The sequence below is a fragment of the Polyodon spathula genome, chromosome 4 (genome assembly GCF_017654505.1).
Source record: "Polyodon spathula isolate WHYD16114869_AA chromosome 4, ASM1765450v1, whole genome shotgun sequence".
In the NCBI taxonomy this organism is placed as follows: Eukaryota; Metazoa; Chordata; class Actinopteri; order Acipenseriformes; family Polyodontidae; genus Polyodon; species Polyodon spathula.
The window spans coordinates 42,654,102-42,678,081 of record NC_054537.1 but is presented as its reverse complement, the minus strand read 5'-3'; the positions used below and the strand labels follow the sequence as shown (position 1 = coordinate 42,678,081).

The following is a 23,980-nucleotide window of genomic DNA, read 5'->3' as shown; positions in this document are numbered from 1 at the left end:
TTTAAGAAAGCCATTTTATAAAAGTGCGTTTTTAGTCTCGACTTGAAAATTAACAGTCCCATCTTTCCTGACAAATAAAGGCAGAGCATTCCATAATTTAGCAATACAAGAAAGATCCCTACCTCCTGTGTTGCTTTTGTTGACCCTGGGAATAACCAGCAGCCCCGCATCCTGTGATCTAAGAGTGCAGTTTGGAAGATACAGGATCAGTAAATCCTGCAAATAACTAGGTGATAATCCATTCAGGGCCTTGTAAGTTAACAGAAAAATCTTAAAATCAATTCTATACTGCACAGGAAGCCAGTGTAAATAGGCCAAAACAGGGTTAATATGTTCACTTTTCATTGTTTTAGTCAGAATTCTGGTGGTGGTATTCTGAACAAGCTTCAAGTGGGATACCACGTGTTGTACCAGAAAAAAAGTGCATTACAATAATCAATTCTAGAGAAACAAAGGCATGCATTAGTCTCTCGGCATCAGATATGGAAATAATTGGTCTACGTTTGGTTATATTTCTCAAATGGTAAAAAGATACTTTAGTAACTTCCCAAATGTGTCTCAAATGATAGATCAGGATCAAAGATGACCCCCAAACAATTTCTAGTTTAAGTTTTGATAAAAGACTGCAAGGGTCGAGCTCATGCAATCCCACATTTCCTTTTAGATGGTTCTGTGAGCCCACTAGCATAACCTCTGTTTTATCTGAATTCAACATTAGAAAATTCTGTGACTTCCAATGCTTGATGTCTGTAAGGCGAGTAGCCAATAACACCCAGGCAGAAGAAATTCCTTTAGGGACAAATATAGCTGGGTGTCATCATCATAGCAGTATGTTCATTTTGTCTATGTTGATAGACTTTAAAGTTTGCATGGTAAACTTCATGTAACACAAGTTATTTTAAGAAATCTGAGGTCAGGTTTTACATAAAAGCTTAAAAGGCCATTTCCCCAATTACTTTCTCACATGTCAAAAGTCATGGTTGGGGCTCCCTAGGTTTTGTAAACATGCTTACTTCTCCAACAAATATTTTCAGTCTTGTAGGCTGCACAATACTACACATATGGTACATAAAAAAATGTGTGTAAAAGAAAAACAGGTGCTGTGTATTTGCTTCCAGCATTGCAAAGCATTTATGTTACCTCCTACGCACACAGATAAGCATAAAATGGAAAAGAAAAAAAAAAAAAAACACAAGTTAAACATTTACCTGATTCATTAATTTCAAGGCTATAGAAATGAACTATTGGTTTGCTATTTTTTGACATTATACTGTGTTGCAAATTGACAGATCTCTGCAAACACAAAAACTATCTGGTCTTTCTTAGTCTTCTCAATCAGCTTTCTTGGCATGTTAAAAATGACTGCACAGCACCAGTGAATCTACAAGTACTGTGTCTTCCTACGAGAATGTATCTGTATACCCCCCACCCTTTGTGAAATGACGTGTGAAGTATGCAAGCAGTTTACAACCTAAACTTAAAGCCTACCTTAAAATCAGCATGCCAGTGAATCAACAATGATATCAAACTGCTCATCATTTCCTGTCTGGGTGCTGCTGCTTATGTAGATCTGAGAAGTAAAACATCTTAGCATTTCTCTGGTGGGCTTGAACAGTACACAATTTATGTTCATTCATCTCAAGCTGTATCCGATTCTCATTATGGCTTAATTATCTCTTTTGAATCTCAGTACAGAGACTTACAAGGAATTCCTTCTAACGTTCCTTTACTTGTTAGAAGGACATTATTTTCAGCATTCCCACATTCCAAGGTGAATTCGTGTCCAAAATTGATGGCTGCTATTGGCATAATGTAATCTTTGAAATTGTAGTTTAACAGTTCATTCCTTTTCACGGTCTGAAGCTGAGCCGGCACAACAATCTTGGTCGGTAAAGACATGTAAGGGTAAGTAACGTCGTCAAGTAACTTAATTTGCTTAACATTATCACTTTGGAAGAATGTATTTACCCTGGTCACATCTTTTAGTACTCCCTTCAGAAACACCAGGTACATCTTACAAGTTCGGCCATTGTACATTTGGTAAAGCTGATCAGCTGTGTAGCATCTTTCCTTGTCTTTGGCCAGCACAGAGAATGACAAACACACCTCACTACAACTAAATGACTGCACATCTCTTTAAGCATCGATGACACTGAACAGTGTTGGCCTACCATCACATTTTTAATCCATCAGCATGCAGTGTTTTAATGATAAGGTTTGTCAAAGGGTCTGCATTTGCCACTTCAACCTCAATAATTTTGTAAAATATAGTTAAAAGTTTATGTTGCGACTCTCTGTAGTAGCGAATGGTCACACAAAGTTGCTTAACTGTTGAGATGTCTGTTCTTTCATCAATAACTAATGAGTAGTTGCTCTTTCCAATGTCTGCCAACAGTTGATCCGTAAATGCAGGAGCAATCACCTGTTTTATTAATGCAGTGCATTTGGTCCTGTGTATTTTTATCTGTTTCAGTAGATCTGATTTAGGGTCAAGAGATGGCAGCGTTTCTGTCAGGTGATCAACAGAGACAATAGAGCCATGTTCTGCAAGAAAACCGCTATTTTTAATTCAGGACTGTGTTATTGCTGGTGCCACCACAAAACGTGACATGGACAATGTTTTTGCTTCTCTGTTCAACTTAACGCACTTCTGGCATTTAGCTGAGTTAGCATGATGGGCCAACAAATCTGTTTTTGTGTGTTTTCAAAATCGCCTGACAGTGCTTACAGCGAGCTGAGAAATCGTCTCCAAGAACCCAAGATATCCAGTCTGTAAATAAATAATGAAATAAATAAATAAATGCTATAAAGCTGCACTTCTCTCATAAGATTAATTTTAAAAAAGTAATAATGGTGCTGAGGAAACATTAACCTCAACACAAAAATACTGTAAACATATTAGGTAATTTAATGTGTTCAAACCACTGCACACAAACGGTGCAAACAAATAAATAATAAACCATTTGATTTTATACTAAATATAAACCACAGGTGACGTGAAACCTTATTTACTGATATGGTTTCCATTTTATAAAATGTGTGAAATTACCTGACAACAATAGCAAACAAAAATATTAAAGTTTAAAATAGAATATGCCGAAATATAACATAGGCTTATGATACATACATTATGTTGATTATTTAAAAAAATCTGGTCACGACTGGAATTCATAATTAAACTAAAAACTTTTTATAATTTTTGGAATAGTACTGTAATAAATGTTTTTTTTAGGCCTATACAAAATATACTACTGTAAAATTTTTAAAAAATCGCATCGGCTTAATTTCGCGCCTTTTCTTTTAATGTACGGCGCATGTATTTTATGAATACATTTTTCACAGCACTTTTTTTTTTCATTACAGTAACGCTTATACAGTTTTTCACAAGACATTCATAAAACTTAAGCATATGGCCCTCAACTCACCTTTCAGTAAAGGTTCACTTTGTCATATTTGTGTTTGTATTTTTCTTCCTTTGGCATTTTGATTTACGTTTTTTGTTCTTTTGCATTTATGAGGTGTGTGGCTAATTTAATGTAATATCTAGCCTACTGTCCTCAGTGGCAACGACCAAGATGTAATTGTTTGTGCACTGAGCGATGTGAACACAGGTAAATTACAGGGAATGAGGTGTACATTCGTACATACAGTATGTGCGCTAGACTGACACTCCTCGCCACCACATAAATCAATCTAGCGGGAGTATGTTGTGGTATTAGACACAAGACCCGCCCACAAAACCACAACCAATCCGTGGACAGTGAGTGTTTCCAGCGAGTGTTTTCCATTCGCATTTCATTTTTCAACCTGAGGTGAGCGCTTCATTCTGGGTTGAAAATTCTCAATCCTACCTTTTATCACCCTGATAAAACTGTTTCGCCTCAGACTGAACTGGCAATGTGAAACCGCTTGCTGTTTGACCTGCAGTCATCCCGGTGTTATGCCAAAAAGTGTCATCGGGTAAGTGTAATTTCTGGAGTTTGTGCGCATGCGAATTCATCTGCGCATGCTTACTGTAAAGTTGTCATCTTCATTGCCAAATAGTGTCGGTCTTTTAAAATGAAATAACCTGTTGCATTAGAATATGTTTTTTGTTTGTTTGTTTGTTTGTTTTTTTATCTGAGGGTAAATTCCCTTAAAGAAGTATAAAGCGGTACTCGGAGAACTTCACTTTAAAACGTAAACTTAAATGAAATTAAAATTAAAACATTTTTACTAAGTAGAGAAGTTTGAAAATCTGCTGAGAAAAATTAGTAACAGAGATGTTTGTAACTCTGTCGTCAAATTACCTTTAGGGATGTTTTACTTAATTTAGCTATGTATTTTGACATTTTAAGACAGCATGGTCATGTTTTAAATAAGTAAAGCTGAACTTATTGTAACCTGTCATACTTAATGAGTTACATGTTGTCCTACAGACATCTTCCAACTCGTATTAGGCTAATATAGTTCGTAAACGTTCATATTAATTAAATATGCAACCAAACGGAATAGTTTTTTTTTTTTTTTTTCCCACTCATGAAAAGCAGGTTCACGGAGTGCACTGTTTACTTGGTTTAACTTAAAACAGACAACTAGTACTGTAACGAGAGCCAGTAGATCACACATAACCACATTATTATTACATATATATTTTCTAATATGATATGCATGTATGTTAGTACGTTACATTATAATACACTACATGTTTCACAGTATATTGTGGCATGTAATCTGTGAAGGGTTGATTTTTATTGATAGTTTTACTGCCAAATAGTGTCTCCAGTCTGGTGACACTATTTGGCACCTATAGATGCCAAATTCTGCCAGGTGACACTTTTTGGCAGTGACACTTTTAGGCAAAACACCCGGTCGAAATGGCTAGTGTGAAAAGCCATTATGTTTAGTCGCGCTACAATTAATCAAATAATACCCAGAAATACACTGGGCGATCTCAATTTCCTGGCTTGGGGCCTGGAGATTCTTACATCACTGAGGGAGCTACCCACAGGCTACTTGCATCTGCCAGTATGACTACCAGCAACAGTGAAAGTGAGAGTCTAATTTTATTAGTTTCAGACACCTCTTATGAATTTGAATAATAATAATAGTTGATCCCTGTATATCATGGGATGGGATGAGATTTTTTTTTTTTTTTTTTTTTGACAGGACAGCAGACACAGGAATTAAAAAAAAAAAAAAAACTTACAGGACGGGACAGGACAGGAAAAATTTGACTGGATGGGACAGGATTGGAAATTTCATTCCCATGTCACTCTCTAGCACAGACCCTAGCCCTTCATTTCAGTCCAATCCTTTAGCTAGCCTCTGTTAGAAGCAGTGGAGCTGTGCCGGTAGATGAGAAACTGGACTGGACCGTTTCAAAGTCTATTTCATTGGATTACCCTGTTACATTTAGCAAAATTACATCATCTCAAATGAATGGCCATAATTGGATGCTGCAACCAAAACTTTCCTACAACAAGGTGTCCAGAGACATTTGTTCAAGCGTGCCTAATTTTGTTTTGTAAGTCATCTGATGTGAGTGGCTGTGACAGAAATACAATGAGTTCTGGTGATAAATCTTCCTCCCAACCTGTGAGGGCACTAAAGAACGGGAGGAGAAGTATCTGGAAGGGCTGGCTTGACAGTTCGTTTCCAGAACTGGGAAGTCAGTCAGCCTGGAAGGAAGTGAGACTCTGTTGTAAGACTGTATTGACCTGAAAGGTAAACGAGGGGCAGCTGCAACCATTTACCTAGATGTCATGTGGGATTACATATAGGGGCCAGGGTAGCGATGATCTTTTCCTTCATTTGGGTTAAACGGTGGGAGAGAGAAGGACTGAGAGATGAGCTGTCAGAGTGAATCAAATACGAGTTGTGTGTTATTTTGTCTGTCCGTATAATTGTCTGTTTTTGTGTTCACTAATAGACAGTTAAGCACACCTCCGGAGCTGTCGCCAGGGTCAGCACAATCCGGAGCACCATTGCACACCACACAACCTGTGTCTGCCCCAAACACCTGCACGTCTGTACTCACCCAGGACTAGTGACGGCGTCTTTTGTTTTTGTTCGGGACCCTGTTTTGTTATCCCCGTGCTTTACACATTTTGTGTATTGCTGGGGATTTATCATTTGACGGTCACCAGACCTGGAAACCAAAATAAACACGAATTCATGGAAGTATCGTTGTCTGCCTATCACTCCTGCACCGCATCACTGCTACACCTGTTCCCTTTACCAGCCACTTTGCCACAGCGGCTTACAAAATGAAAGTCAAAACTGATGAGGGATTTAAGAAAGCTAGGGAGTTAAACATTTTTTACATTCAGTGCATGCTTATCTCATATCTACTTAGACCAAACCTTAACTTGCTGAGAAAACCATTGTCAGCAAGACTATACGTACACAGGGAACATTGTCGTTGATATGATGAAAAAAAGTTTACTAAGCTGAATGCAGTTTTTTTTTCTTCTCTCATTACAACTATGTCAGTAAAATTAATCTTTTAACTGCTATTGATCTCCTATAAGTCTGAATAGCTGCTAACCAGGTTGTTTCTGTATTATCTTGATAGCAGGTGGGACCACACTCAGGCAACAGAGGATGCTGGTGTTCTGTGCCTGTCAGGGTGCAAGAGGTGCAGGTGAATAATCAAGGTCCACACAGTAAAGTTCCTTTCCAAAATGATCCGTTAATGTATACAAAAAAGAAACAATAAAGCAGGTGTTTTGGCTTTGTTATTCATCAGCAGTAAAGGGCCATATTCACATAGCTGAGTCCCCTTTGTACTTCCCAAACTCCTTCCCGCAATCAGCCCATCGCCATGGTTGCTGCAATCGATGTCTGCCTCGCAGCTGATTGCAACGGAGTCACTCAGGGCACTTGCAGCTACGCGCTTCCCCCAAGATGGCCGACTTCCAGTTTCGTCCTACCAGCGAGTTAGCCCATCTCGGAGGAAGCTTACCACCAACCTTACACAGCGCCCTTTCTGGTCAGGAGGGAGATATAAAGTTCAAATTCCTTTTCTCTCTGTCACAGTGCCTTACAGCTTGGTCTGCGTCTTAGGCTTCAAATACGGGGATAAAAACTGATTCTTTAAAGAATAAGTAGCAGATTCCCCCCCCAAAAATATTGAATTATATGTCCTCTTGTGTTGCAACAACTGTTTCAATAATGTATCTGTAATTTTTCTTTTCATTGTTAACATCCTGACAACATTTTACACTTTAAAGTCTTTAAAATGGGTGCGCTAGGGCACTGGGGTTTGAGATATGTCCTCTAAATCACTGCAAAATAAAACAAAACATAACAAGTACTCTGGCTTTTCTGTTCTGTACCACATCATTGATCGTTATTGCTGTTACCTGTTTGACAATGTGGCCAATAATCCTTACACTATCAGTTCACTAGAGCAGCCATTTTGAAAATAGCTTTAAAACAAGAAAGTTAAAAAGTTGTAAAAATTACAGGGACGTTATTTAAACAGTTGTAGCACGTGGAGACGTGTAACACTATATTTTTAGGGACCAAAACGTGGTAAAATGAAATAAATGGCAGTGAGAGTTCCCTTCCATGGTCAGTTATGTAATGAATAACCAACAGTAAAGTAGATTTATTATATAATAAATATAACTGCAGTCAATATAGTATTACATTTGCAGGACAAGGGTGAGAATTTTTATTTATTTTTTATTTTTTTTGGTGGAATCAAATTATATGTATACATCATATTTCATGCTTTCCTTTTAACTTCAATGATTTTTTTTTCTAAAGTTATAATGTAAATTATGGATAAAAGGCATGTTGAATGTTTTCTTCATTAAGAGGAAGGTGGTGCAAATCATAGTACATCACTAGTAGTATTGGTGCCCCTGAGAGGTTATACATAGCATTTAGCAATGCACATTGAAGAGGAATTGTTCATTAAAGACTCTTAAGGGTATTTAAATATAATGTGTTCACAATAAACATTCACAAATGCCAATTATAAAAATGATGATTAATGTATTTGTATTATACTGTGGAACAGTGTAGAATGTTGAATACCTGTCTGCTTTCATCGTGCCAACTTTATCTTATATTTTACAAGGTCAGCTATATATACTATACCGGTATTAATATATTAACTAATATAAAAAGCAATAAGGTGGAAAATGAGAAAGGATAGCATTGTAATGCTGTAATGCTTTTTCTCAAAGCTCAAAGGTACTTGACCCAAACAAGATTACAGATTTACAAAGTTGTATGCATCTTTATTGGAACGGTATTTACACACATTTGCTCTAGAAAGTTCATTGATATGCATCTGAAAGCTAAACAACCCTGACATAGGTTCCAGGGCAGCAGTAACATTTGTTTACAAAAAAAAAAAATTACAAATTGCCGTTTGAATACACAATAAAGAGAAATAAACAGGTAACAGAATTAATAATATTGAAGTGTTAATAAAAAAATAAAAAATAAAACTGTACAATACAACTTTACAAGGATAATATACATTGGCAGAATACTGTAGGAAGTTATATCAGCAAACATTCACTGTGACATTATTTCCTTAACGCACGTCTACATATATTGTTAATATAATATTTATATACAATATCAATTAATGCTGCTCATTATAACTATGTTAATGACAAATGTGCTGAAGTAGAAATGATTGCCTCTACACAGACTGTTGTATCTTTTGCATTTTGTGAAGATGTTAAATTAATTTTAATGACAGGTTAAGAGGTTTGTACCCAGTTTTAATATTGACAGCTAGGGTAATAAATGTTTACATATGAAAACCCCCACAATTCCAGATCAGTTAAGCTGGGAATATCCAATAATACTGTCACCATTGTTTACGTATAAAAGGTAACCTTTTTGTAGGTATGACATCAAATCACTGCAGCTTATCCTTCTCCCCACGTAATCAGTTTACTCACAGTAGCCTAGTAATGTGAACTGTATTTCTCATACAGCAACACATTTTGACCAAATACTGGTTTACAATGACAGTGCCCCAGTAATTTCGTTTTCAGACACTGCAGATGACCTACTGGTGCCAGATTGGAATTTGTTTACCTTTTTCAAATTAACACTGCCTAATGACCTCCAAATTCTGATTAGATCTTTTCTGAACCGCACCCCAATAAAGGCATATAGGAATGGATTGAGGCAGCAGTGCATGTAGGCTAAGCTCTGCATTACTTGGGATGCAATGTCTACCTTCTTAGCAACTTCACAGTTAGTAATGGTAGCATTGGCTGCATCTATGGTCTTTACTATTAAAAAGCCATTGTACGGCAGTTGAGATAAGACAAAAACAGTTACCACTGTAATTATAACCTTCAGTGCCTTGTGTTTTTCAAAATTTTGAGCCTGCAGCAGGGTCTTGACGATCACTGAGTAACAGAATAGCATTACAGCCAAAGGAAGGCAAAAGCCTACACTAACTTGAATGGCCAAAACAAAAATCTTTAAGGTTTTACTTGCATCTTTTGGATAGATCATATCACACGTAATATCTTCATTATCATCTGTTTTTTGATTAGCAAAAATCAGCTCTGGTAAAGACAAAAGTACTGCAAGCAGCCAAACACAGACACAAACCATCTTGCTGTACAGAAGTCGTTCGACTTTAAACTTCTGAGCCTTTGTTGCTTGGACAATGGCAATGTATCTATCAACACTGATGCAAGTGAGCAAAAGCATGCAGCTGAAGAAATTGATCTTGTATATTGAAGTTACTAGTTTGCACATGATCAACCCAAAAACCCAACCTTCGGATGCACTGACTGCCCAGAAAGGCAAAGTGAAAAGGAAAAGCAGATCTGCAACTGCCAGGTTTAAAAGATATATGTCTGTCATAGTCTTCAACCTGTTCCTGAAGTGGGCATAAATTCCCACCACTAAAAAGTTCCCAAATGCCCCAAGAATACAGACAATCCAGTACAAGGCTGGGACATAGTACTGGCGGAACGTTCTGACGGTCGTCTTGTCACAAAATCCAGTGTTGCCAATGTCAGTACCTACATCAGTACTATAATCATAATCCTCTGTGACAGAGTCAAATGTCTGTAACACAAAAAACAGCATTGCATTCATCAGACAGTAGCAGGGAACAATTATCCAGTTAATCCTAAATGGGACCCGATTTAGCTCATTAATCTAATGGGATTAATGTGAATTCAACACCATCAAAACATTGCTCCATTGCAGTAGATCGCGTCACCATAAACTGCAGTTTCTGATTACAGTAGTTTTTAAAATGCTTATCATTGAATTTTACAAGTTTATTTTAGTATTACTAAATATACCACCATTAGGAGAATACTGCAAGGTAAAAAGCCAAAATGGCTAAATTTATTCTTATATCTGAGAATGAAAATCTAAAAATTAACTTGTTTAATGTTACCAAGAAATAGAACTGAAAAGCAAAGTCGGTATTAGATATGAATGTCATCTATTTGGTAATGGAATTTTTCACATATGCAAAACACATCTAAGTGGTTCTGGCCTCCTATAGTCAACTGCAATATGCCTAACATGTAACATCACACACTTGCAGGTTGAGTTCCTCACTCGGCTGCAGTGCTTGAGAAAGGAAACCAATCTGTTAACCACATCTTGCTTTTTTATATTTTTTGACACTATTTTCTCATCATTAAAGAGCATGATGACAACTCTGAATCTTGGTAGTAAATAAGAAATCTACAATATGTTATATTGACTGCCTTGGTGTTTTTTATCTGTTCTTTTTTTATACATTTGATGTTTACTGGTAACATTATATACCAGAACGAATAGTTGTTTTGTTTTTTTTTTACATGCAGATGTGTGAATCTTGAGTCAAGGTCACTCAGGAATTTTGACAAGTATATCAAGCCATAATCCCATACTTTGAAAACATGTGCCCTAATAAATTATTTTGGCAGTGATTTTCATTTTGCCATAATTTATTAAACCAGGAATGGCAATGACCTACTACTAAAGACTTTACTAGAATAGGGCTCTTACAAAAGACATAACTGCTTGTTGTTTAAATGAGAATCTGTTACCATGGTTTCCATGAGGGATTTTTCCGCCCCCCACTTAAGTCCAAACGTATCTCTTCTTGTCAAGATAAATACAACCAATCCTAAAAAAAATAAAATGTTTTAGCAACGACACTACTTCAGAGAGAAACTAAAGTAGTCTAATTGTGTTTACAAAACAAATTGTTTCACAAAGATTAAGACAAGTTACTGCCTTTTTTTTAGTCCTTCTTGGGCTTATCTACTGTTAAGGGCCCCTACACATGCTGGACTTGTTTCTTACTAGTTTTCCATTACTAAAAAAAATAGTTTTTTACAGAAGGAAAAACAAACAGGTAATGTAATTAGCAAGCACAAACCATATCTATTTATTTATTTTTTGAGGCAGCTCTAAAACCTAGAAACTGGACTTGTACTCTTTCGTTTTAAAACAGTGCTCATACCAGGTTATCACTTTTGATTTCAGATCTATGCAGCACTGGCAAGAAGGAACAGTATAGCATTCTGTCAACCAGAATATAAACTAGTTTCAAGACACCTTACTGCACTTAGAAGTATTTAACATCCACTTCATAGCTGCAACGACAGAATGCACCCTTCTTTAATGGTAGGGAGAGCTACCAGGTTCCTGGTGGCACCTGCACAATTTAGAAATTGGTATGTATCTTGAAAATATCAGGGTAACATACCTTTTGGGCATATAAGAAGTATCTGTGAATCTAAGTTCATTTATAACAACAAAAAAAAAAAAAAAAAAAACGTTATTTGGAAAATTTGTGACCCCTGTCTTTCCGTTTTACTTTCTAAATACAGAGAAAAAATCACGACCTATTGCAGAGTTAATTGGTGGAAAGCTTTTGCAACCTGTTTACCTACAGCCAAAATTACCTTGTAAACCTGGTGTGTGCTCAAAAAGGTATGTTTCTGATTATACATGGAAGCCTAAACTATGAAAGAATGTAGTAGTAATAAACAAACACCAAGTAATTATATTTTCGTATCACGAATGTGGGGCATTGCATAATTAAATGATGTGTAGACCTATGGTAGGCTTGCTTTGCGTAAAACAGAAAACTCACAGGGACAAAACAAAGTATTTCGTGTTTTTTTTTTTTTTTTTTTTGTTGTTGTTTTTTTTTTTTTTTTTTTTTTTTTTTTTGTTAATAAAAAACCGTTAAACCGCAAGGAAAAGTTTTGCGATGAGATCTAACTGTGGTAAATTATCTAAATGACTACGTGTGCTCTTGTTCCATTCTTTGTCACGTAACAAAAACTGGGCAGTTAGGTGCTTTTCGGATGCTTGGTCATTCCTAATTCATTTATTGAGCGTTTATTCTTTTATAATAATATCGCGTCTACATCATTGCACCTTACAGTATTGCATCTTATCAAACAAACTGGATTATTACACTTTTCTGTTATATACTATTATAACAAACTTATATTCAAATACCACAGTGTTCAGTCACGACAGGTGCAAAGGTAACAGCATACTGTATATGTACTTTTTTCTAAATGAATTTTTTTTTTTTTTTTTTTTTTTTTTTTTTTTTCAACTATTGCAACAGGCTTACATCTTATTTTAATAAACAAATAAATAAACTGTTGAAAAAAAAAAAAAAAAAAAACACTAATAATTCCCAAAGGGGGTGGTGCAAAACAGTTTTAAACAGAGAATGGCAAAATAAACAATGTATGTTTTAATGAATACGAGCTAGTAAAACTATCTTTAAAAATATCTCAAGTTTACGAACTTGTAGAAGTTAATACTCACAGTGTTCAGAACTTTGAGATGGTAAAATGCACTTTTAGATCTCCTCAGTGCAGAATATGAAAGCTGAAGTGAGCTTACATAGTAGGCTATTAAAATGTCCTCGCCTGTCTGGTGTAACCCGACTTATATATTCTTAGAGTTAACCACATGACGTGCCACGACCAGTGCTATATGTACAATAAATAGGTGAATGAGGTGCCGCCGTGGTCACGGATAAACACCAGAAGAACTTAAAAAGAAAAAAAAAAATCGACTGCAGATGTGACATTCCTTTGCGTTATTAAAAATATAGTGCAGTAGTAATAGTAAAGCAATACGATGTAGTTTTGGGCAGCAGTACAATTCACTACTATATTATTACTCTGGTATTTTTGTTCTTAAAGAAAAAAAAAAAGATGTGCAATCTTTGGTTGCTTACTTTATGAGGTTAAGGACACCAATGCAGAATTATTTCCAGCTTTCAAAGGGAAATAAAACTATCAGCGATTTTGCAGTTTTATACACAGTAATAGTTGTTTTCACTAACTGTAACAAAATATATAAATGAAATGCCCCTTCTTTGCAGATTAAGTGAGGGAAATAACGCACGTTTTATAATGATATATATATATATATATATATATATATATATATATATATATATATATATATATATATATATATATATATATTATATTAATCCACTATGGCATATATTTCTTATTTCTTCTCCATGGTACTGTATGTTCTGTGTCATCTGTGTCAATTCAGCACTCTGTGTCACTTAGATAAACCACACCCTATCTAGATGTACCCCAAGCACATGTATTCTAGCCCTGTATATTGAGCTGGACTATATGTAGTGCATAGTATGTTTAAGCTTACCAATCAGGAGGACTAAAGACCATTCCCACTGTAAAGCCAATTACCAGTCCAACCTAAACAACAGGAGTTACTGAATCTTTTAAATACCTGGGTAGTTTCTGCCTGGACTCATCAGGTACCTGACCAGTAGTCGTCCCTCTAGCACAAGGAGATAAACTAGCCATGCAGACAGCAGGGATTCAAGGAAATGCATGCATATGGATTAGGGCATGGTTAACATGTAGAAAACAGAAAATACTGATTAGAGGAGAAACCTCAAAATGGAGCTAGGTAACCAGTGGAGTACCACAGGGATTAGTATTAGGTCCTCCACTCTTCCTAATCTACATTAATGACTTAGATACTATTATAGTAAGCAAACTTGTTAAATTTGCAGACGAAACAAAAATAGGAGGAGCAGCAAACACCATTGTAGCAGCAAAGGTCATTCAAAATGATCTAGACAAGATTCAGAACTGGGCAGACACATGGAAAATGACATTTAATAGAGGAAAGTGTAAGGTACTGCATGCAGGCAATAAAAAACTCCATTATAAATACCATATAGGAGATACTGAAATTAAAGAAGGAATCTATGACTCAGAAATGTCTTTATCTAGAAAATGTGGAAGCTATAAAAAAAGGCCAACAAAATGCTTTGATATATAGTGATTTTTTTGTTTAATTTAAATCAAGTGAAGTAATGTTAAAACTGTACAATGCATTAGTAATACCTCATCTAGAATACTGTGTTCAGTTCTGGTCACCCCCCTACAAAAAGGATATTGCTGCTCTAAAAGATTGCAAAGAAGAGCGACCAGAATTATTCCTGGTTTAAAAGGCATGTCATATGCAGAGAAGCTAAAATAATTGAATCTATTCAGTCTTGAACAAAGAAGACTATGCCACGATCTGATTCAGGAATTCAAAATTCTAATAGGTATTGACAATGTCGACCCAGGGGACTTTCTAAAATTGAAAAAATAAACAAGTTCACAATGGAGATGGAGATTAGATAAAGGGGCATTTAAAACAGAAAATATGAGGCACTTTTTTACACAGATAATTGTGAGTGTCTGGAACCAACTCACTAGTAATGTTGAAGCTGCTTGATGAGATTCTGGGATCAATAAGTTATTAACAATCAAACAAGTAAGATGGGCCAAATGACCTCCTCTCGTTTGTAACCTTTCTTATGTTCTTATAACCCAGCTGCAGCACGAATACAATGATCAGTAACGGAAGATGTACATTTAAAGTTTGAGCTCACTGGGCACTTGGCAAGTAGCGTCTGTTGTAGAAACAGTCCTTGCTGATTTTGCCTTCCTAACTCAAAGGAGTAACATTCCATGTAGGGGGGTAATATCAAAATTAAGCACGACGCCAGCAAACATACAGGAACTTTTCTTTTATTGCAAGGCACGCAAGCAATCAACTTGTGCAGCTACTGTTTAGTTATTTATACTGTATAAATGTGTAATTGTATGTAAAAAATAATGTGAAAACTTGTAACAATTGTAAGTCACCCTGAATAAGGATGTCTGCTAAGAAATATATTAATACAGAACGTTTGGCCAACTTTGCAGTAAACTGGAGCTATATTTGTGTCTTACACATTAGCAATGGCCCGACAAATTTTGTAAAAAGAAAACGAACCGACGATCAAAAAATGCGCCAGTAATGTAAGTACCTACATTTAATTTTATCAATTTGAATTCAGTTGACTGATGCAGCCGAGATGTACTGTATGTTACGCTCAACTCCATCACTGAGGGGCAAGGGTGTTTCGTTTTTGTTCCCTGTGGCAGGCTGGCGAGTGGAAAGAGGCCCAGAGACAGACTGCAGTTCAAACAAATATACTTTTATTATAAATAAACACAAAAATAAAGTGCACAAGGGCAAAATAAAGATATTTAAACACAAATAGAAAGATAACAAAACAAAACTTACAAAAATAAGGTTTCCAGTCTGGGCAGTGCCTTCACTGGATTTATCAAAATTCACAAATCACAAAAACCACAAACACCAACCTGCTTCCTCAGATCCCTCCTCCCTACATGAAAAGCAGAGGCCTCCTTTTATGTCAGGTGGCTGGGCGCTGATTGATCGTTAATTAACCTAATCAACCCCAGCCACCTGAACATAATAAACCCAGGCAGGTAGGGGAAATTAACCCCATCCCTGCCAATTTAAAAAGGGCAGAGCTTTGCTTTGCTCTGCCACATTCCCATATAACTGACACTTTTCTAAAGGTCAAAGGGAAGTATTGACATTCACGTTTAGTCACTATGAGAGATTTTTAAATTTAAGCTCACTTTGGGAAGTCCAATACACGTTTCAGAGCTTTTGTCATTTTCTTTGTGCGTGGTAGTGACTTGTAGCTCGCTAACGTTATGGAATTTGTGCTGCTATATGCCTGTTGGTGGTAAATCGTATTTCCATTTGTCAAAATGTTTTGGTAGAGTGTGCGTTCTTGGAGAATGTGGTGCTATTTCTGACAGTATAGATTGTCCTCAGTACGCATATTAGTAATTATGTCATTACGTTTACATCATTAAGTCATAAACGGCCCCACCATGAAAATTTGGGGCCCAGCCAGGAATTAAATCCTGCAGCCGACACTGGTGTAGCGTGGGAGAAATGAGGAACGGAAAAGACAAGGCGAGCAGCAGAGTTTTGGATGAGCTGCAGCGGACGCAAGCAGGAGGAAGGTGGGGAGTTGCGATAGTCAAGGCAGGACAGTACCAGGGCCTGAACTAGGAGCTGTGCGGAGTAGTCAGTGAGGAAGGAGCGAATTCTACATATGAAGAGACAAGACCGTGCCAGAACAGAGATGTGCTAGGAGTAGGAGAGGGAGGGGTCGAGGGTGATAGCGAGGTTCTTGGTGGATAAGGAGGGAGAGAAGATGGTGGACTCAAGAGGAATAGAGATAGAGAGATCAGCAGTGGGGGAGGAAGAGGTGGAAGAAAGAGAGGTCTGATTTGGAGAGGTCATAGGCAGTCTATTACTTTTTTGTTAGATTAACTTATTGTGTTATGTATTCATTGTATATTATATATCTGAGAATTACTGGGATTGCTAATAACATATTGAGACACACAGTTATCTTCTTCTTCCTCAACTACTGTTAATGTCATTTCGCTATTATCTTTCATTCTCTGTATGTATATTACACAAAGCATATTAAGATCTGTCAACATTTAGATTAATTGAATAGACACCTATATGTGGGTTATTTAAGAATGTAGATGGGAAAACAGAAACAATGCAGTTTTGCTAAGATATAATGTGTTTTTTCTTTCTTTCTTGAAAGAGGAAAGCCCCTGTAACACCCTTTGCTTTGAAAAACACTCCCTTCACAAGACCATGGCACTGTATTTGAATTTGCCTCTTGTGACTGAGAGAGGGCCCTCTTTCTGAAGCCACACAAAGGAAGTAGGTCAGTCGGACAGAACACCTTTATGTTAGGTTTATTTTTATTAAGGTACTACATAAAGGAGAGCAAGGAGCATCGGCATGCACTGGAAGGGAAAGTGAAGGGCTTAGTTCTTCTGGTCTCTTTGCATACTGGAAAAATTCTGGGGTTGGGAAAAACCATACAGTTTTGCTGTAGCTCACCCAAAACACTCAATCAAAAACTAGTACAGAGTTATGGCTGAAATAGTACAGTGCACGTCACAGTTTATCAGTTCAACAGAAACTGGAAAAAAATCCAGAATACCAAAAGTGTAGCCATGAGAAAAATGTAATTTATACCAATGAATACTGTTTACTCATGTAGTATTGTTTCACAGCAAACAGGAAGATGATGCCGTCTTGCCAGAAAAATAAAAAAAAAAGATCAGAACCCAGTAATACTAACTGGTTGCCACAGTGCTTTCAGTAGCTTTCTGCAGAAAACACATACAAGTCAGCTGATAAAATTCTGTAAAAAAGATACAAGTAAAAGCAGATACATGTAAATCTTGTGTCTCTTTTTTTGCATATAAGTATGCTGAAACAAGAACTCCCAGTTTCTACCAATACAATTTATTGACAGACACTGAAATGTGTATTAACAGTGTGCCAAATGTTTCTACAGTGAATTAAAAGGAAATAACATTTTTGGTCGAGAGCCAGACTTTGTTAAACCTTATGAAAAGTGTATTAAAACATAGTTACACACACACAAATATCACAAACAAGTATAACAAAACATTTAGGAGCGTATTTAGAATTAAGTATTATTCTAACAAAAAAAAAATGTTATAACGAAAAAAATCCATTCCGACGACACTCAAATTTCAGGCCATTCCCAATCTTGTATATATACTCAAACCAAAGTGTTTATATCAGGTACTCTCTTGAATTATATGCAGTGCAGCAGATGTCCTGGTTCTATTAATTTTAGTAAACGTCAAAGTCTTTAAATAACCACTCTTCAGCCAGTAGATTTAAACCTTACAAAATGATGTTCAAATGGGTGAGTAGAATGAATAAAATAACACATTTCTGTGTATTGAGTATATAAAAATGCTTGATTGATGTTTACTTTGCAGGTGAATGGACTCGTTACATTTACAAATCAGAGAGTGAGCTACCACAGTACACTTTGTCACAGCACGACTTATATATAAAAAAAAAAAATCATTCAGAAAAAAAAACACAGTAGCCAAAGATTTTTATTTTTATTTTACTTCAAAAACAAAAAGCTATGTGAGATCAGCAGTAATATGTTGTGTTACTTAGCAAATGTGGCCAGAGTGATTAGAATGTTTGATTCAACTGTATAAATTCAATTTATATTAGTGAAAGAGGCATGTTAATACCTTTTATGTATGTATAAAGCTACCCCTCCCCCTTTATTTTTTTCAGTACAGCCCAAAAATGTTTTTCATGTTCACAGCAGTTCTGAAAACACATTGAACTGTATGCAGTTAGTAACCTCCAGTGTGCAGTGCACTGTATTCTCAAACTCAATCGCTTTTAAAAAAAACAGCTTGTAATTTGACAATAAAAATGTCAGTTATACAGTAGTCATGTATACTATGTTATTAACACATAATGTTTTAATTTGTTACCAGTTCCATTTCACATTCAATTAACTCAAAGTTGATTCCTTTTTGTTGCAAAGCCTTTCAGGGCAAAGCTTTGAATATGCATGTGGTTTGTGGATATGGTGGAATTACCAGGACTGGATGGTATGTTTCATTTGATGTCATTCAAAAACCCAAGAACCCAAGATAGTTTGTCATTCAGCTGGTCTGTGGTGTAGTACATTGTACACACTACAATTTTACATTGACAGCACAACAGATTGTAGAAAACTACTTCCATATATCTGTTTAGTGCTCATTCTATCAGATTATCATCTATACTTAGATACAATTGGATGTTTGGTAGGGATATCTTTTTTTTTTCTGACCATGTACTTTTTTTTTTTTTTTTCAAAATATAAAAAACTCTTTACAACAAACATTTTTCCCAGTGGCATAAAAATACAAACAAAATAATAATCGAGTAGCTGTTCCTAATAGGGAACAAAAAATTAAAGGACAAACCTAGATGCAATACAATCACAGGCACATCCCAGAACTGATAGAAACTGAGATAAGTAAATAAGATTTGAGGCCTCACTAGCCAGCTTGTGGAGTTCCCCATGAAGGCTCTGACACTTTTACGGTCCTATCAAAAGGGAAGTAACACAACCAAGGTTAGTATTTGCCTGTCCCTGTGTCTCTGCATATAAACAACAAACACAAAAGTAGGGCACTGCGTGCCAAGTACATCATCAAAACAGATTACCCAATTTTCCATACAGAAGCAACTTCTTATTTATAATCACACCAGTGTCATGCCCAGAGTGTTGTCTCATGAATAGAAGGTAATTGGATAATAGGACATTAACCCTCAATGATTCATGTGGATTCACACAGGAATATTACAATTTCATATGTCGTGACCGTTTGTTTACCTGCTTTAACCAAGTGCTTATTAAAAAAAGGGTACAGCTGTACTCCTTAGTGATTGAACTAATCCAGAATTTATGTTTTTACAAGTGTGACCAGGCACTGTGCTGGTTCTGGATGACAGTGTCCTTGTCTGTAGCATCCCTTTTGCTTGTTTTGCAGCTTCACTCGGTTCTCTGCTTATCCCAATTTCCCCCTTGTTTGGGTCCTCAACTAATATTTTCTTTTCTTTTGAGATTTTTTTATATATATATATATATATATATATATATATATATATATATATATATATATATATATATATATATATATATCAGTGCCTTGCAAAAGTATTCAGACCCCTGACCAATTCTCTCATATTACTGAATTACAAATGGTACATTGAAATTTCGTTCTGTTTGATATTTTATTTTTAAACACTGAAACTGACTCTGCAGCAGCAGTTGTGATGCATAGTTCACCCCCAATTCTTTGTAAGTCACTTTGCATAAAAGTGTCAGCTAAATAAATAATAATCTTAAACTCTACTACAGGTATGTATCGAACTGATGTTTTCTTCATCGCTTATATCACGATAAAGACAATAAATGCAGTAGTAAGAAGTCTGCAACAAATTTAGTGCTGAATGTTGATGTTAAGATAATTAAAGACTTTGAGTATATCCCCATGTATGTATTGTTATCTATAGAAGTGTCCATTTCATGGATGTGCTTTTGTGGTTGAGATGAGGGGCCTACACAGGGCTAACAGGATTGTCTTTTGACTTCAAGACTGGTCCCACTTATTTCACTTTAACAATAGGCAGTAGTACACTTTTAAAACTATGTATATTTCACAAGAATTGCAAACAATTATAATATAGGCTTAGAATGATGAAACATAACTTGACTAACACGTCAAGATGTTCTTGAGTCTAATCTAATCCATTTCAAGGGACAAAAGAAAATTACATATTTGGATTATTTCATTTTTAATAGTTGGAACAAGAAAGACATTACACAGTTAGTGAGTTATTTGTGTAATATTGACTGATTTAGGCTGTCAGATGAGCCTCACCTCAAGTGAGTTTGATTAAACTGGCCCAAAGTACTATGCCTCATTTTATTCATTATGTTTGACTCTGTTAAACCTGGCTCATACCGCAAGACGGTTGTATACCGGGTATATGACCAGTCTCCCTGGATTGGCAGACAGTCTTACCACTAGGCAGACTAGAAATTGCCCTACATGATGGTTGCACGATTGAAGTATGAACCAGCCTTTAAAACACAATGAAACTTTAAACAAAGAATAGATTACCAAATAACTTTCCAGTGAAATAAAAGGGACATATACTGTATATAAACACTATTTTCAGTGGAGCTGTTATTGCTAGATCTGCATACAGGTCTAATGTGTTGAAAAAGTAAAAAAAAAAAAATGTATGGTAGAACTCTTGACATTTGCAGTTTTGGTTTTGTGACACCTGTTTGTAGGCTGCAGCTCTTTCAGTCTTGTTCTGTAGCGTCTTTGTGGTTTACACATTCAGCTTCTCTATATCATTCAGTAGGGGCCTGCAGCACATAACGGTTTGTTTACCCTTTATTTGTATCTATGACACCCAGTAACATGTGATCTGCAGCCTTACCGAACTGGGTTTGTGGCAACTTATTACAGTGTTCAGTTCTAAACCTTTCTAACACGTGATATAGCATCTGTAATATTTTTACAACTTTCCTAAAAATTGTTTTTTGGTCAGTCCACTTTTGTGACATATGATTGATTCAGCACAAAATCACTAAAACTGTATTTCTATGTGTGCTCCTCAGAAGAAATGCCAGTGGTAAAAATGTATTTAGAAATATTTCACAAGGAACATTTTGAAATATGTTTTATCTTTTCTCAACATTGATGTTAATGAGGTGCTATCAGAATTATTAAAACAGATGCACCATGATTAGGAAAGAGAAACAAAACATGCAGTTTCCTTTTGCTTTTCTTAACTGTATATGATTTTCACAGCACACCAGATAGGGGCATTGAGTGGTTCGACCTGTTAAGAAATATCTTGGACCCTGATTCACAGTTCACCTCACATAACTTACTGTATGCTTCATATAAAATACTCCTGTTTCTTTTACATTCCATCAGCTGTCTAATCAAAATCAGAATAACTTGAAAGGAACATTATAATTGAATGAAGAATGAGTTCATGTGTACACATTTTTCATGTCATTATTTATACTACAGCAATATAGGAGGTGTGGTTCTTGTATTCTGTTGCTCAAAGTCACAGATTCAAATCTATAAGCAAACTACTGGATGCAACAAGGACACAACAAATAATAATCTTACAAAAAAATCACGGCCCTGGCGAATCCTCTGGTGGTAATTGTAATGTACTATTTTAGAACCATAAAGTACCTAAATACTTTTTAACACAACTGGAAAGTGTGCTAAATTTCCCTATAAGTAATAACTATTTTTTGTCTTTAAATACTTACAGTATTTAGAAAGGTGTACTTGAAACACCGCACAGGTGCCCAGTTTTATTAATGCAATTTATTTTGTTTCTCTGTTCAATTATTTATTTTAGCCCGCAGAGGGCGCTGTTGTCCGTGGCCTGACTACCAGCGATGATAGACAGGAACACGGGAATACCAATGCTGGTAAACAATCAACATGTGGGCGCACTCGCAGGTGCTCAAAAGAATAATCAAAGACAAAGGCGAAAGAAAAAAGGAAAATAAAACAGTATTAAAACTACATAATAAAGGTGCTGCACTCGGCAGCATTACCCCGACCGTCGCTATCTGCACGGCACAGGTCTCCGTCCTATGCTTACTCCCTCAGCCTGCTTCATATATGTATGTGGGGTCTGCCCAAGGTTTCCCGGCTAGTAATACTGAATTAATTTTCTTCGGTTTCTTTTCCGACTTTTCTCAGTCCTGGAGCATAGTTTCCGCTAGCTCGTGGTTTTGTCTTTCAGGGGCAGAGCTGAGGGAACGGCAGGACGTTATTTTATAGGGCTAGCAATCCCCCCAAGGCCCATGTCTCAGTGAGAGGGCGAGCCAACACACCCTCTCTCCCACCTCTCCATGTCACTGCCATGACCGACAGGCAGATATTGTAAGGCTGCTGCCCTCTTCCTGCAGCACTATGAATGCACCAGAAGAGTCAGCACAGATCTCCCCCTTCTACAGCCACATTTGAAAACTAGATCCAACCATACTCCAAAGTGAACTCACTGGATTATGATTACAGTCTGAGGCAAAGTAGTGTACATTTTGAGATGACATAAGTACTTTCCTGCGTCATTGTGACATTTGTACATATTGTCTATGAAAATGGGGCTAGGAGGAGTTTTTTTTTTTTTGTCATAAATAAAAATAGGAAGTATTAAGCACAAACTTAACTGAAACAAACCAAATCAAAACTGCACAAAAAAGACCCTTAAAAAAATCCCACAATGTAATCTTTTTTTTTTTTTTGTTTAATGAATTAGGGTTCATATACATATTTTTACAGCAGTTTATAGCTTTCTCTAAAGTTCTTTTTACATTTTACATACCAGTAATATATTTGGTTGTGAGGCGAGAGTGTATTAAATGGAATGTCCAGACAGTAATTTATGTGTACAGAAATAAAATAATTTATTTTATATTATCTATACACAACAAAATAATTAAATAACAAAAGAAAACAAAATGGTGTGAGGGAAGGAGTGCAGGGGTGAAATCCAAAACAGATCGTGATAACTCGTCTTTAATTGTCTTCGTGGTAAACCATACATAAACAAAAAAAGACAAAAGAAATGTTAGTGTTTTTTTTTTTTTAAAATCCCGCTGCACCAAACTAGTCTCTCCCTCCACCTGTTACTCCGCCTATTTTACTTTTGGACCAACCCCGAACACAGTAGTACGTTCCTTTTAGTATGTAATGTCCCGCCTCTGTAGTCAGTGGAACACCAATCCCCAACCGACACGTGTCCTTATCCTTCACTTGACTCCAGTGGCTGGAAGTTACATACTCGTACTTCCGCCCCTCACCAAGGTGCCGCCCCTCAAAAGATGACTTTTGCCATGGTCACGAGATCTTGGTAAGGGAAGTCCCGAGTTGGTTTGATGCCATCTACTGTCGGGAGGCTGAATCACAGACCGAAATCCCTTTGACTCATCACATATCCCACCCCTCAGAGTGAAGCCGAAGGAACACTCGGAAACCTCTAACCCTTAACTTTTCCCTCCCTCCCAGGAAAAAAAATCAGCATTTTGATGTAACTTACCCGCACGATACCTTATTTGAAAGGCGAAGGGTTGGAGTGCCAGGTACCACCGCGTAATCCTAGCGTTTGAATCCTTCATCGTGTCTAACCACTTTAAAGAAGCGTGATCTGTGATGAGTACAAAAGGTCGTCCCAGAAGATAGTATTT

At 36.4% G+C, this 23,980-nt stretch overlaps 1 protein-coding gene across 4 annotated transcripts; it reads right to left on the bottom strand.

Annotated features, from left to right (window-relative positions):
• Positions 1-8,213: 8,213 nt before the first annotated feature.
• LOC121314555 (C-C chemokine receptor type 9-like) lies at positions 8,214-12,882 on the bottom strand. Of its 4 annotated transcripts, XM_041247951.1 has the most exons (4): positions 12,778-12,879; positions 11,547-11,641; positions 11,028-11,107; positions 8,214-10,044 (listed from the first exon to the last, which is right to left on the bottom strand). In XM_041247951.1, the coding sequence occupies exons 2-4, from the start codon at positions 11,575-11,577 to the stop codon at positions 8,974-8,976; spliced, it is 1,182 nt and encodes a 393-aa protein (XP_041103885.1). In that variant the 5' UTR covers positions 11,578-11,641; positions 12,778-12,879; the 3' UTR covers positions 8,214-8,973. The 4 variants fall into 4 exon arrangements, with proteins under 4 accessions (XP_041103885.1, XP_041103886.1, XP_041103887.1 ...); XM_041247952.1 differs by lacking the exon at positions 11,547-11,641 and having other exon boundaries at positions 12,778-12,882; XM_041247953.1 differs by lacking the exon at positions 12,778-12,879 and having other exon boundaries at positions 11,542-11,634.
• Positions 12,883-23,980: the final 11,098 nt, after the last annotated feature.

Excerpts from the sequence above, each read along its gene's own strand:
- LOC121314555 (XM_041247951.1), bottom strand. The coding sequence starts at position 11,577 with ATGAAGTGGATGTTAAATACTTCTAAGTGCA. Across the intron at positions 11,108-11,546 it reads GTTAAATACTTCTAAGTGCA|GATTGGTTGTATTTATCTTG; the intron begins GTAAGGTGTCTT and ends TATTTTTTTTAG. Across the intron at positions 10,045-11,027 it reads AATCCCTCATGGAAACCATG|ACATTTGACTCTGTCACAGA; the intron begins GTAACAGATTCT and ends TTTGTGTTACAG.